At 52.8% G+C, this 13894-nt stretch overlaps 1 protein-coding gene across 24 annotated transcripts in view; it reads left to right on the top strand.

Moving 5' to 3' along the window:
• Window positions 1-3658: 3658 nt before the first annotated feature.
• The window catches only part of CACNA1B (calcium voltage-gated channel subunit alpha1 B), a 268511-nt gene continuing 258275 nt past the window's right edge, over window positions 3659-13894 (top strand). For 17 of the 24 annotated variants that reach the window (XM_048325195.1, XM_048325193.1, XM_048325189.1 and 14 more), the window contains exons 1-2: window positions 3662-4334; window positions 7423-7528. In XM_048325195.1, coding sequence (XP_048181152.1) covers window positions 4075-4334; window positions 7423-7528 — 366 coding nt within the window. In that variant the 5' untranslated portion in view covers window positions 3662-4074. Of the gene's footprint in view, window positions 4335-7422; window positions 7529-13894 lie in introns of all 24 variants that reach the window. The other 7 variants (XM_048325198.1, XM_048325191.1, XM_048325185.1 and 4 more) reach the window with 4 other exon arrangements.

Below are 13894 nucleotides of genomic sequence, written 5' to 3'. Positions count from 1 at the left end.
TTTTGCCTTTGCTCACTCTCTTATTCTCGATAAAAAGTATCAGAGCATCTTCCTTGTGGCTTTTGCTCAAAGCCATTCTACATCCTCTGGCAGACCTGAGCACCAGCTTTAACAATTTCCTCTGCCTGCATGGCAGCAGGGCTTTCCTCCAGCACAGCTGGTGCAAAATGAGAGCAAGGAGAGCAGAAATCCCTGGCCAGGAACACCTTGGGAAGCTGCTTTTCTTGGCCTGAAGCTCTGGACCTTCCTGTGGGCTGGAAGGAGATGTACAGCCTGTGTTGTTTGTTTCTTTTTAAAGGAAATGTGGTCCTGGGAGCTGCTCTGCTGGGCAATGCCCTGGGCCCAGAGCCTCGAGATGGGATGGAAGAGGCTCCTCTGTTCCTCAGTCAGGAATTCTGAGTAAATAACAGCCTTCCTGCAGTTCCTCAGCTCACCTGGACACAAGTGGGCTTTGCCCTTCCCTCTGAGCCACTCCAGGTGTAGGGCAGGATCCAGGGAAGTCACGGCATGGTGGGAGCCCTTTCGTCTCTTAAAGGCTGAAATCTCCTTTCCTGCTGCTCGTTTTGCAAACGTCCCCGCTCTGTCCTGCTCAGGGGTTGTGTCCCTGAATTTTAGCCACTGCCCCTCACACTGGAAGCGTGTGCTGCTGCCTCTGGAGCACAGCAAGCTGGAAATCCACCTTGTGATTTAACCAGAAACCCCTCCAGAGGTGGATCCAGACTGTCCCAGCAGCTCCAGGGAGCTGCCCTGCCAGGGCAAACAAACAGTGCCACGGGTGCCTGCCATGATCCAAGCGTCCCAGTCATCCGGCAGGAAAACTCCTGCAATTCCGGGCCATTTCCTCTGCCCCAACTGCACCTTGCCAGATGGAAGTGCTGCTCCATTAAGCCCAGTCATCTGCCTCAGGCTTGGGATGCAGGTGAAAGTCCAGGGAAACGCTTGGTTGCCTGGCAAAGCTGCTCGGGGAGGAGGAAGGCTCCTCGCTGAGCAGTGCTGGAGAGCAGAGTGATTCACTCACCTCTGTCTTCGGGGCTTGCGAGGAGGAGTCACTCATGACCGAGTCCTTTTTTAGAATTTTCCATGGAATGCTCTTTGCCCTCCCATAATGGGAGATTATGGATGTCTGACCTGTTTCGGTGCTCCAAATTTTTTGCTTTCTCTTAACTCCCCTGCTTTTCTCCTAATCTTGAAAAGCCCAACTAAACCCTGACGCTTCCCCTCTCAAAGCCGAATAATTAATCCTCGCAATCGCGATCTCCTTCTCTTCTTTAAGGCTTTCAGTGCTTAAGGTTTGCGTGATCTTCCTTAGGGTGTGAAAGAGAAAACAATCCAGGGAAAAAGCCCTGAGCATGCAGATTGAGGAAAGGGCAAACTGGTTGAACAGAGCATCCTCATGATACACTCACATCATTTTCTCGCTGTCACGAACACCCCCACCACCCTGGCTGCTGATTTCACTGCAGTGCTGTGGTGGGGAGTTTGTTCCGGGAGAGGCAGAGTGGTTTGGTGGCTGTAGGAAGAGGGAAGGGGACGTGGAGGTCAGGATTTTCCCTGATTCTCAATAAGACCTGATGCAGAACCCAACATTTTTTTATTTTTCACCTTTTCAGAGCTGTTGTGTCATCCATCCATCCCCCTGGTCTCGTAAGCACAGGAGGATGAAGATTTGTGGAAACCAATGTATTTTTTTCTCCAGATGCTGATTTCTGTCTGAAGAGGTGAGGGATTATTGAAAAGGGCGTTTTCTCTTCTAGTGGTCACTAAGAAGAAGTCAGGTTTTCCACTGAAAAAGGATGTAGGAGATGTAGTGGCCAGAAGCAGAAAAGTGAAAAATTAAACCACTAAATAAGTAAGTTTAATAAGAATGGGACGACTAAATAAATCAGCTGGAGGAAACTTGGCTTTCAGCTGAAAGATAAATCCATCATAGAATGAAATGCAGTGAGGATAAAAATGTTTTTTAGGGAAAATTTTAAAGGAAGAAGAACTCCCTGCACCCTCCCTCTCCGTCCACAAAATAAGGGAACTTTCCCATTCGTGTGGATCAGCTCAGCAGTGCTCAGGGGTGAAGACTCCTAGGAGGAAACACTCGTTCGAATCCCTGCCCGAGGTCTGTTTGGGTGGAACAGGGCTGCTGAACCACTCCAGCATCTGTCTCCGGGCAAAGTTTTTCCCAAAGACTCCAGCACTCAGCTTAATCTGCAAGTCCCAAACCTGGGGTGGGGAAAACGATCTTTTATTGCATCGCCAGCAAGGGCAGGGGAAGGCAACCTCCAGACCGGAGCTGCTTCTCGCTGCCCCGGTCCCCCAGGGCTCGCAGAGCCCTGTCCGTGTCCGGGGCTGGTGGTTCCTGCTGCGTGCGACCCTGGAGGCAGCAGGATGTGATTCACCTCCTTCCCTCGCTGTTCGCCGTGCGTTAGAGCCGCTCCCGGCTCCCCTCGGCTGTGCTGCAGTGTGCGAGCCCTTCAGACACCCAGCCCCGGCGCAAGGAGCCGGTTTCTTCCGGAGAGTCACCCTTTGCGTCTTGCCAGGCCTTATTTGTGTCACTTGTGGCTGCTGCCAGCGCTCTGCCTGGCTCCTGAAGCCAGCAGATGTTATTGCTCCAGGCTTGCCTGGTCGGTGGGTTGGTTTTGCACGGAGACAGCTTGGATGACTAAGGCAAAAACCACATCAGCGGCAGAGTCCAGGCTTTCCTTGCTGTGGAGGAAGTGAAAATGTCCCCCTGTTGACAGCCCTGACTTCTTCGGAGGGTCCCTTGTCAAAGTTAATAGTTTCTATCCCAAATTTAGCCTAAATGCAAAAGCATTTCCTCGCCAGCTACCGCAGTGACTGTTGCCGTGCGGCGCTCCAGGAACAAGGAGGAGTTATCTCCCTGACTTGTGCTGGAGGGAAGCAACAGAGGGTGCTGGAATAAACAGGATTAAAGGATTTCATCCATAAATACGGGATTAAAGGTATCCAGCGCTCTGCAGGAGTAATTCAAACCAAGGAGAAACAAAGTAAGTTGTGCAGAAGGGCGCAGCTCTGCTCGCGGCCAGCCCGTGCCGCACATCCCCGCACCGACCCAGCCCCGGGAGCGCCGCGGGGGCCGCATCCCCCGCCCCGCACCCCTCCGTGCCCGGCCCCGAGCCCCCGGGGGCTGCCAGCTGAGCCCCCCCCTCGCCCCGCACCCCATTTCCCACTGTGACCCCCCCCACCCTCGCGGCCGCGGGGTTCTGATGGCACAGCGGGGTGACCGGAGCTGCGCTGCCCAGCGCTGCCCGCGCCGCGGCTCGGGGTACCCGTGGGTGCACATCTGGGCAGCGCACATCTGGGCAGCGCACATCTGGGCAGCGCACATCTGGGCAGCGGCGCGCAGGCGCGGGGGCTGCCTCGCCCGTGCCCCCCACCCATCCAAGCGGCGGCACCTCCGCCCGGGGCTCTGCGCGCCCGCGGAGCGCTGCGCAGGGGCGGGGGGGGGCATCGAGCCCTCCTTCCCCGGGGAGTGGCCGCGGCTCCGCCGTATTTACCGGGGTGGGCGGCGGCGGCCGGGCCGGGCCGGCTCCATCCTCCCTCCTCCCTCCCCGCCCGCCCCCCGGTGCCGGTGACTGGAGCGGGCGGAGCCGCGGCGGCCGATTGGCTCCGGGCATCACATGCGGCGGGGCCGGGCCGTGCCGGAGCCGTGCCGGGCTGGGTTGGGCACGGCGGAGCGCTCCCGCGGCGGGCACGGCAGCAGCGCAGCCCCTTCCCAGCCCAGCGCCCCGTCGCCGAAGGGACCGCGGCCACCGCGGCCACCCGCCGCCGCCCCGGCCATGAGGTCGGGCCGGAGAGACGCCACCTGTGCGGGGAGGTGAGCGGAGCTCCGGCGCCTTCCTCCTACCCCCGGGCAGCCACAGCGGCGGGGAAAAGCAGGGGGTGGAGGAAGGAAAAGGGATATTTTTTTGTTTTATAATATATCGATCTATTTTTGCCGCGATCCATCCCGATCCCGCAACTGAAGCCCCCGGAGGGAGAAGTGCTGCGCGCTGTGATGCGTCTTCCTCTCGCCTCGGCTGCCAGTTTGGATTGTAGCGCCCGGCTCCGTGCACTGCGAGGATGGCTCGGTTTGGGGATGATCTGCCAACCCGCTATGGAGGTGGAGGGCCGGCCGGGGCTGGAAGAGGGAGCAGCCGGCAAGGTGGCCCCCAAGCCGGCCAGAGGATGTATAAACAGTCGATGGCTCAGAGAGCCAGGACTATGGCTCTCTACAACCCCATCCCTGTCAAACAGAACTGCTTCACAGTCAACAGATCCCTCTTCATCTTCAGTGAAGATAATGTTATACGGAAATACGCCAAGCGAATAACAGAGTGGCCATATCCTTTGGGGGAGGCTGTGTGGGCACGGAGGGGAAGGTGGGGAGGGGAGAGGGAGGCTGAGGGGCAGAGACCCCTCCAGGCAGCGCAGAGCGAGTGTCTGGTGCTGCTGCAGACGGTGTGATCGGGCTGTGCGATGGGTGTGTGTGCCGGGGAGCCGTGTGCCCGACATGATGCACGGCCGTGGCAGTGGGAATATGGGAATCAGGGAATCGCTTCCGTGGGAGCACCGAGGGTGCTTTTGGTGTGCTTGATACCAGGGGTGTGTGTAAGACGTGTCAGGGTGTCTTTAGGGGTGAGATGTACAGGTGCACGGACTGACATTTCCTACAATTCAAGTCAGGTTCTGTGAGATTCGTGCCCATGAATCCTGATTTTTATTTCCATCTTGGAGCCTTTCTACTCTTCTGTCTTCCTGTGAATGGTAGAAGGAACGTGGGATAAAAATGGTGACACCTTGGCACTGAAGCTGCATTGGTAGTAGGGGACATTGACAGCCCAGGTAAATCCCCGGAATGCAATCATTGCAGCTCGGTTTTAGCACATCCCCTCCTGAATCCATTCGAATCAACGTGAATCACGACACTCTGATTAGGTGCGTAGCCTGAGCTTAGGCTGCACGAAAAGAAAAATTAAAATTAGCAAAACCTTGTGGCAGAAGGAGGCAGTAAGTGGGGAGAGGGATCATCTGCTGTATGGTGAAAGAGGCAGATACTTTCTGTCTGAGACCCAGCTCCCAGGCCAGGCGAGCTGCAGTGAGAAGGGGGCTTTGCTCGGAATGATGGTTGTAAGCTGTGAGCAGAGGGGAGCAGGCTGAGGCTCCCAGGGAGCGGATTTTGTGTGTGTGTGTGTGTGTGTGTGTGTACAGGAGTGCTTTACACTGGGGGTCTCGAGGGAGCCGCTTGTTTTCTTTTCATTTCATATCACACCCCTGTTAATCCTCAGCTAACAGCAGCAGGGCCTCCTTCCAGCCTCCTAGCAACACTTTCAGTTGCCACAGAGGCCAGCTCCTGTTTAGACTTCCCCAGTTTTCACTTCCTGAGGGGCTAACAGGAAAAATACACCAGTGGAGTCAATGCACTTCCCTTCTCTTTGAGCACACACACACATACACACACGTATTGCTCTTTCTGTCCATATTATACAATCCCAGCGACCACTGCATTTCCTCATCCATTTCTCCTTCCCTGCTTTTAAGTGTGGATAAACAAGCCCCCAAACCCCCGGTGACGGGCAGAGCATCGCCTGGACTGTGCGGGTAGACTCAGTCTTTCCCTCTCCTGCCTCTTGGGCGATTCGGCTGCACCTTTCCGGGGGATGTGGGGAGGGGACCCCCGGCGCTGCGGAGCCGGCGGGACCGGCGGAGCCACCGGCCCTTCCCCGAGCCGGCGCGGCGGGGCCGGCGGGCGGGCGGGGCCGGGCGCTGTCCGCCGTGCTGAGCCGGGCTGTCCGCGGTGCTGGGCTGAGCTGATCGCGGTGCTGGGCTGAGCCTATCGTGGTGTTGAGCTGAGCTGACCACGGTGCTGAGCTGAGCTGACCACGGTGCTGAGCCGAGCTGACCACGGTGCTGAAGCCAGGCTGACCGCGGTGCTGGTCTGAGCTTATCATGGTGTTGAGCTGAGCTGACCACGGTGCTGAAGCCGGGCTGACCGTAGTGCTGAGATGAGCTGACCGCGGTGTTGAGCTGCGCTGACCACAGTTCTGAAGCCAGGCTGACCACAGTGCTGAGCTGAGCTCATTGTGGTGCTGAGCCGGGCTGATGGTGGTGCTGAGCCAAGCTGACCACGGTGCTGAGCTGAGCTCCCCGTGATGTTGAACCAACCTCTCCACGGTGCCGAACCGAGCTCTTTGTGGTGCTGAACTGAGCCCTCCAGGGTGTTGTATCTGCGGTGCAGCTCAGCGCTGTCCCTGCTGCTGAGCCGAGCTCTCCGCGGTGCTGAGAGGAGCTCCCCGTGGTGTTGAGCTGAGCTCCCTGCGGTGCTGAGTCCATCTCTCTGTGGTACTGAGTCCATCTCTCTGTGGTACTGAGTCCATCTCTCCACGGTGCTGGGTCCATCTCTTCATGGTGCTGGGTCCCTCTCTCCATGGTGCTCAGTCCATCTCTCCATGATGCTGGGTCCATCTCTCCATCGTGCTGGGTCCATCTCTCTGCGGTGCTGGGTCCACCTCTCCATGGTGCTCAGTCCACCTCTCCATGGTTCTCAGTCCACCTCTCCATGGTGCTCAGTCCATCTCTCCGTGGTGCTGGGTCCATCTCTCTGCGGTGCTGGGTCCACCTCTCCGCGGTGCTGGGTCCACCTCTCCGTGGTTCTCAGTCCATCTCTCCATGGTGCTCAGTCCATCTCTCCGCGGTGCTGGGTCCATCTCTCCGCGGTGCTGGGTCCATCTCTCCGTGGAGCTGAGCAGAGCCATCGCCCGCCTGCGGCCCCGCTGCTGCCCGTGGCGTGGCTCCGCCCTGGGAGAGCTGGGGCTTGGCACAGCTCAGGGTGGGAGATGCTGGCAAAAGGCAAGGGGGGACCTGGTGCTGGGTTTGGATTCTTTCCCCTTCCCACTTCCCTCCTGCAACCCAAAAAGGTGCTGAGCATTTTATTTTCGCTGGGAAGTGGACATTGCAATCGAGCAGTAATTGATGTTTTAGACCTGTGTAGATACTCTAAATCAAACTTTTCATGCCCATCACTTATTTGCACCACGTGCTGAAGTTAAATGTTTCGGGAGAAAAATTCAGCAGATGGTGTTCAGCTGTATAATCTATTTGGAAGAAGTTTAGCTTATCAATCTCATTGAAAACCAATAATGACTAGTAGTTTTTTATTTCCTTTGGACCTTTTGCTTTCTTGCTCCCAAATTCTTTGAGCAGCTCAGACTGTGTGTGAGTCTCTAACTCTCAAAGAAGAGAGGAGCCAATTGCCTGCTTTTCTTCCAAACACACCCCGGAAACAACCAAGGAAGTCAAGGAGTCCAAATGTCTTAAAAAAATATGAGAAATCTTAGAATGCTCAGTTAATGCAACTCTGTGGGGAGAAACAGGATTTGGATGGGGTTCTCCTTGTGTGCTCCAGTGTCTTCTTTAACTTGTGGTCCCCACTCCATTTGAATACATGATTTTAGCTACAATCATAGCCAATTGTATCGTGCTGGCTCTGGAACAACATTTGCCGGATGGAGACAAGACACCGATGTCAGAGAGATTGGTGAGTTGCATTCATTTATTTCCAGCTATTTTTTGTTCCTGGCCTAATACAGAAAGCAGTCGGCCACGGGGTGTTGGGAGTGTTTGGATCTATTTTAAAGATCCACGCGTAAACAAACAGGCATTGATCTGACAGTCGGGAAATATCTGTCACAGCAAGGATAACTGTCCCCTCCCGATCCCATCTGCACAAGAATGCTTCATCACTCCAGCCAGCCCTGCCCAGCTGCAGGAGGGAGCTGGAGCTTGTGTTATCATCAGAAGGGCTTCAAACTTAGGTTGTCTCTAAACCAGGACAGCAAGGGGCTGATGAATGCTTAGAACTATCTCTGGAATCAAATGAACTTCTGTGTCATTTCCATTTTCCCAGGGAGTGGTAGAACAGAGTAACCTTTTAGGATTCGTGTGTCTCTTCCTGCCACAGCACAGATCCTTCAAAGCAAACTTTGGGTTCAGATGATCAGACTTCCTTTCCAAAAAAAAAAACAACCCGACAACGGAACTGGCTTACAGAGAAAAATAATTCACCCGCAGGCTTTATGGTAATGAGCCCAATTACCTTATTTCAAAAGAAAATAGAAGAATAGCTTCAAAACAATTCTCCCATTTATCATCACTGTAGGAAAACTGTGTAATTCTTGGTTTGATTTTTCTCCTGCTTTTAATGATCTGGAATGTCTTGCATGCCTAAATGCATTAATCCTGGTGCATGTTGAAAGGCTGGATAAATATGGATCCATATGTGTTTTCCATGTAGATACTATATTATGCAAACAAAGATAACATTAGGCTTGCTGCCAGAAATGAGAGCCTCTGAGTATTGGTTGCTGCAGTTCCTAAGGATGGTCCATGCCAGTGGGCAGCTCTCAGAATCTCATTCTTCAGAAGCAGGAAGAAGTGTGTTGGTGAGAAATCTGGAGAGCCAGGGTCTGAATTTGATGCTGGTTTGGAAATGGATCTGCTCTTGCTGGGGGGCTTGCTTCCTCTCCCTGCTGGAATTATTTTTAATGAAGAAGATACGAGGATAAAATGAATAAATGATTGTATGTAGATCTTTCTGCCATTAAGCCTGGCTTTGTGTGCTTTGGGGTTGGGTGGCAAGGCCAGCCTGGGGGTGTGAGAAAAGCACAGGTTTAGAGCCAGGACTGAGCTGGGAAAGTGCTTTCTGTGGTTTTAAACATACGGATTAGTGAGGGGAAAAGTAGTTTTGGGGATGTTCTGGCTTGGCAATCCTTTGGTTCATGTTGGCTTTATGTTCCTCTATATCCTTTGATTTATAAGGGCATCCTAGAGGTGTTTTCTTGTCCTTTTCCCCATTGTAATAATTCCATTTTACAGCACACACACCTTCAGATCCTGCCTAAAACATTCCAAAGGGGGGCACTGGCATTGCCACCGAACAGTGCGAGAGAGCTGTGGGAGTTGAATGCACAATCTCTGCCCTGTTGGCTCTGCCTTGGTGTGGAGGGAAGAATTAACCCCAAATTTTTGTCCCAAGCACCGTTGTGTTTGCTCCAGGTATTCTGAAGCCATTTTAACCACAGCACATTCCTACCTCTGAAACATAAAGGGATTTTTCATAGAGCAGCACTGCGAATCTTTACAAGTCATGAAATAGTTTTTATTTTCGACATAAGCTGGAAAGATAAGCACTGTGAGCAAGAAAAACTGTCTTCTAGTTTTCAAAGTGAAACCTCTTTAGAATTCTCCTGTTAGGTCTATAAACTGAAAGTTGTTTCATTGCAAATGTTACAAATCCGCATTGACCACAGTGGGGGAACATTCCCGTACATTTCCCATACATTTGCAGGCTTGCTGAGCCAAATTCTAAGTCCGTGCAGAACAGCAGGTGCTTTATTGCTGTCTTTAGCAGGAATGGAATTGGTCTTTTTTTGGATAATGGTTAATGCATACAGCTTTTCTTCTCCTGGGTTCACTAAAATCTCCAAATTGGAGATCATCATTGAAGAGTTAATCAGATATTAAAGATACGAGGTGCACATCACAAGCCTTTTGTCGCTGGGAGATGTAGGCAGAGTTGTGGAAGGAAAACTGAAGTTGCCTTTTGTCTTTTAATCAAAATTTTCCTCTTTTTATCTCCCCAAGAGCCAGGATATGATCCTGCAGTGCAATCTCACTGGGATGTTTTCTGTGCTCCTGTTATTATCAGACAGGGTTAACCGAGCACATGTCTCAGTACATGAAATATTCCAAGATTCTGAGTGGCTGAGTTAGGATAATTCTCTCTCTGCCCATTTTCTGCATGCACAGAAAAGCATTACTTGGCTCTGGGCTGGAAATTCTGGTCAAAACAAAAGCACCAGTCTGGTGATCAGAGCATTTAGTGGTGAACCGGAGGATTGGCTCTGGTCCTTGATCATCCAACAAGAGGGATAAAGCCATTTTCCCATCAGCAGCAGACTGACCCAACCCCGAGGCTCTTTCCTGCTCCGAGCTGGAAGTCTCACATGCTCTGGATGCTGGGAATGTTTCCCTCACATCAGGAACTGTCCAGTGGAACAGGTTTGCCCCTGTCCATCTCCACCCAGTGGGCTGTGGAGTCAGCCTCCCTCTATCCCAATAAATATTGCATTGTTTGTACACACTGGAGTGATGCCAGCTGCGAAGATGCTGAGGGAGCTGTTCTGAGCAGCCCAGAGCCTGGTGGGGAGAGCTCCAAATGTGGGAATGTGAACTTCCCATCGCAGCCCCGAACGGCCTTGCGGGTGCCTTGCTCTCGAGGCTGTCCAGACAGAGACCTCCTTCTCTCCCTGACTCCTTCCTGATTGCTCAGTTTTCCATGAGAAGCTTCAGGAGACTTCTCCCAGAAGGACAGCGATGATTTCAGCACTCGCAGGGTGGGCAATCCCTTTTCTGCCCCTGTTTGAAGGCACCAGAGGGGCTGTGGGGTGTTCGCTGCAGGCCCGGGGTGTTTGGCTTCCCTGGGTGTTTTGGAAGTGAGGACAGAACGTAACTTTTCCCAGATTTTCAGCATGACAGCTCCGGCAATTTCCTAATGGATTTAATGCTTTCTCCCATCCACAGGCACTTAGAGCAGCAATATGTCAGCTGCTCATATTAACCTTTGCATGAACAAAGCCTTTCACACCCAAACCTCTCCAGGCTGTCACATCTGAAGGCCAAGGAAAGACACTAGGACGTGAAGTAGGAATGGTAATGACTTTCCAGCCTCAGAAGTTGTTTCTGATCAGAAACATATTGATTAAATGTGTGTTTGGCCCAGTCTCAAGCTCTGCTGTGTCCACAGCAAACAACTTGCTGGCACAGCCCTGGCTGCTGCCCAGATTCTCCGCCCTCCTTCCAAGCAGGCACGCGGATCCTCATTATCACCTGCTCTGCCCCTCTTGAACCCGAGCAGGGGCACAGACTTTGGTCTGAAGGGGCTGCAGGGTGTCCTAGCAGGGACTCTGAGCTGAGGCAGGGCCATTTCAGTGCTGCACAGGAATTCACCCACATCCTTCCCTCCTTCCATCACACACAGTCAGGCAAATCCTTTTTTCCAGCAGAAAGACCTCTCCCCATTGGGGCATAAATTTTATTTTTCATCTCATCGTTACTGCCTTGATTCTTGGGCTGAGTCAGTGTAAATTTAGGCAGGCTTTAGAAAAGACCCTCTTTCTTTCACCTCTTATTTCCCCAGCTACTCGCTGCCAACCCTACAGATGAGAGTTTTTCTTTGTAACAAATACCCAAATCCATCTGTGAGCCTTCCTGCTTCCCTAGAAGCTGACAAAAACTCCTTTGACCCACTTCCTGAGAGCTCTGTGTAGCCCTAGCTTTGGGAAGAGCACATCCCATCAAACCCTGGAGTACCTGGAGCCTGGCTCTTTAAAGCTGGGAGCTGTAATCACCAGGCACCTGACCTAGATTGAGCAGAGACTGGAGTAGATACCAGGCTTCAAGGAAGTGAGGGAGTAATGTGGAGGAGTGGATGTGGGTAAAGGTAGCTTTTTTTGTGTGTGTTAGAAGAGCTATTTTTAGAGGTATGCGAGTAGTTGTGGGATGGGAATTTGGGATGGGATGGGATGGGCTGGGAGGCCTTTGTGTGCAGGGATTATTTGGAGCTGTTGAACCAGGAGCTGTTGGGGGGTTGAGGAACAGGCGGACTGGGCTGTCAGAGGGCTCCTGTGTCCATGAGGGAAGGCAGAGGAGCAGCAAGGTAATTCCTGGAATCACAGAGGATGATTTCTGACCCCTTCTCCCCTATTCCCTCTTTTCTGTACTGGGCTGGAGCCCTGGGATGCCTCCAGCTCTTGCTGTGGAGCAGCTGCTGGAAGAGCATTGTAGGATTTCTGCTGAAGGTCATAAAAGGTCTGATGGCCCTTGCTGCTGTTTCTCTGTGGGCAAACAGCCCTGAGATGGGCAGCTGGAGGTCTGGCAGTGCTGGCTCCTCTGAGCATCCTCTGAGCAGCATCAGTGAGGGACAGAGGGCTTGGAGGTGCTGCTGCTTGTGGAAACCCCTCTTTGTCTGGAGGGAAAGGCAGTTTTGGGTGTGGGTTTCATTGTCTCCTCTCCATTTCAGCCAGAGGCTCAGTGGGAGCTCAACAGGCCCCTGTTCTGTTTTGCTCTCTGGCCAGCAGTGAGTGTATCTGGAGGTGACTGTCATCTCACCATGGGGCGTGAGAGGTGGAGCTGCTGGGGCTGTGAGGTCAGAAAGGTGGAAGGAAATAGAGGTAACACGGGGTGAAAGATGGAAGGTGTGGAAGAGCTCTTCCCACTGAGGTGTGTGGGGATATGGGGACCAAAACTTGAATTCAGCCACTGATGGAAAAGCCTCTCCAGAGGTTGTATTTTCCAGCAGCTTGGAGGCATCCTCAGTGATTGGAGCTCTCTGGTGGCCTTGCTGAGCTGGGTTTAACCAGCCAAGCCTCCCTGGCAGGGCTGTGCTGTCATGTTACAGATCCCGGTGTGGGTCAGGCTGGAAGAGACCACAGGGGCTCCTCCTCCCTCCTACCTGCTCCAGCAGGGCCATCCCAGAGCACAGGGCACAGCATTGTGTTCAGATGGCTCTGGAATATCTCCAGTCAGGGAGACTCCACCCCTCTCTGGTCGGTGTTCAGGCCTCAGGCACTGCCCAGGGCAGCAGTTCTGCCTCCTGTGCAGGGGAATTGCTGGGATCAGTCCCTGCCCGTGGCTCTGGTGCCACTGCCGGGCCCCGGAGCAGAGCCTGATCCACGCTCTGTCCCCTCCCTGCAGCCAGGGACACCCAGGGCTGAGGACCCCTCTCAGCTGTGTCACCTCTCAAGGCTGACCAGGCCCAACTTTCAGGGGTGAAAACCTTAATTTCTGGAGCAAGTGCTGTCCTGAAGTGCGGGTCTGTGCCGGAGCTGAGCGGGAGTTGCGGTGCTTGTGTCAAACCTGCTTCTTCCTTGGTTCTGGGGCCACAAGCCTCAACATCCCTGCTCTTTTTCCATCAGAGAACAAACAATCCCCTTTTGTCCTTGGGAGAATTGCAAAATAGAAACAACTGTGCCTCGAACAGCAGCTCAGCTCTTTGGTTCTGGTGGCCAGAAATGCCAAAGCCACTGGAAAAAGGATTTCAAATCTCTCAATGTGGAAGTTTGCTTCTTTTTGGGTACAGCTGCTTTACTTCCACTGAGTTCAGCTGAAAACCAAGATTTAGGGCACATTTGGAATTGGTTACTGGTGCCAAAGCTGATGAGCACGTTCTTGAAATTGATGCCCATTGCTTTTACCTCTTGCTTTGTTCCCGTTTCTTGCCCAAATCTTCCTTCCAATTGTGGATGCTTCCATTTGGCTCCGAGTTTGTGGTGAAACTCCTGTCAATAGAGTCTACTCCCCCGAGATCTGCTGCAGAGATGGAATAAAGGCCTTAGTAAAACTGTGGAGACTGAGCTTGATTTTCTCTGTAGTGAGCTAGGACACGAATCTGCCATCCCAAGGGATGTGTTAGTCTGCACCATGGACCTGAGACACAAATCTTGCTGCTCCTGCTGTTCATGGGAGGGACTGGGGATTTCTCCCTGAACCAGATCCCCAGTGAAAGGAAAACAAATGAGGCTGCAGCTGTGAAAATTGATAAAATGGAGGAGAAAGAGCGAAGAAAGAACTGATGGAATAAATGATAAATAAATAATTTCCTGTCAGTGTTGTCAGGCTTGCTGCGCTAGCTGTTGCTGCCCAAGACACCCTCTTGTTTCATGTTCCTGGATGAATTGTGGAGCACCTTCTGTGCCAATAACTCCAGGAATCTGTGATCTCTAATTTAAATATACCCTTGGAGCAAAATTTCCGCATCAAAATTCCCTCCGGAACATTCCGTCAAGGTGGAAAGTGCGGGGTGAAACCATCGGGATGAAGGCCAATGGAATTGCCAATTTGAAAA

This window comes from Corvus hawaiiensis, chromosome 21 (assembly GCF_020740725.1).
Source record: "Corvus hawaiiensis isolate bCorHaw1 chromosome 21, bCorHaw1.pri.cur, whole genome shotgun sequence".
Classification (NCBI taxonomy): domain Eukaryota; kingdom Metazoa; phylum Chordata; class Aves; order Passeriformes; family Corvidae; genus Corvus; species Corvus hawaiiensis.
This window is presented reverse-complemented; position numbering and strand designations above follow the sequence as displayed.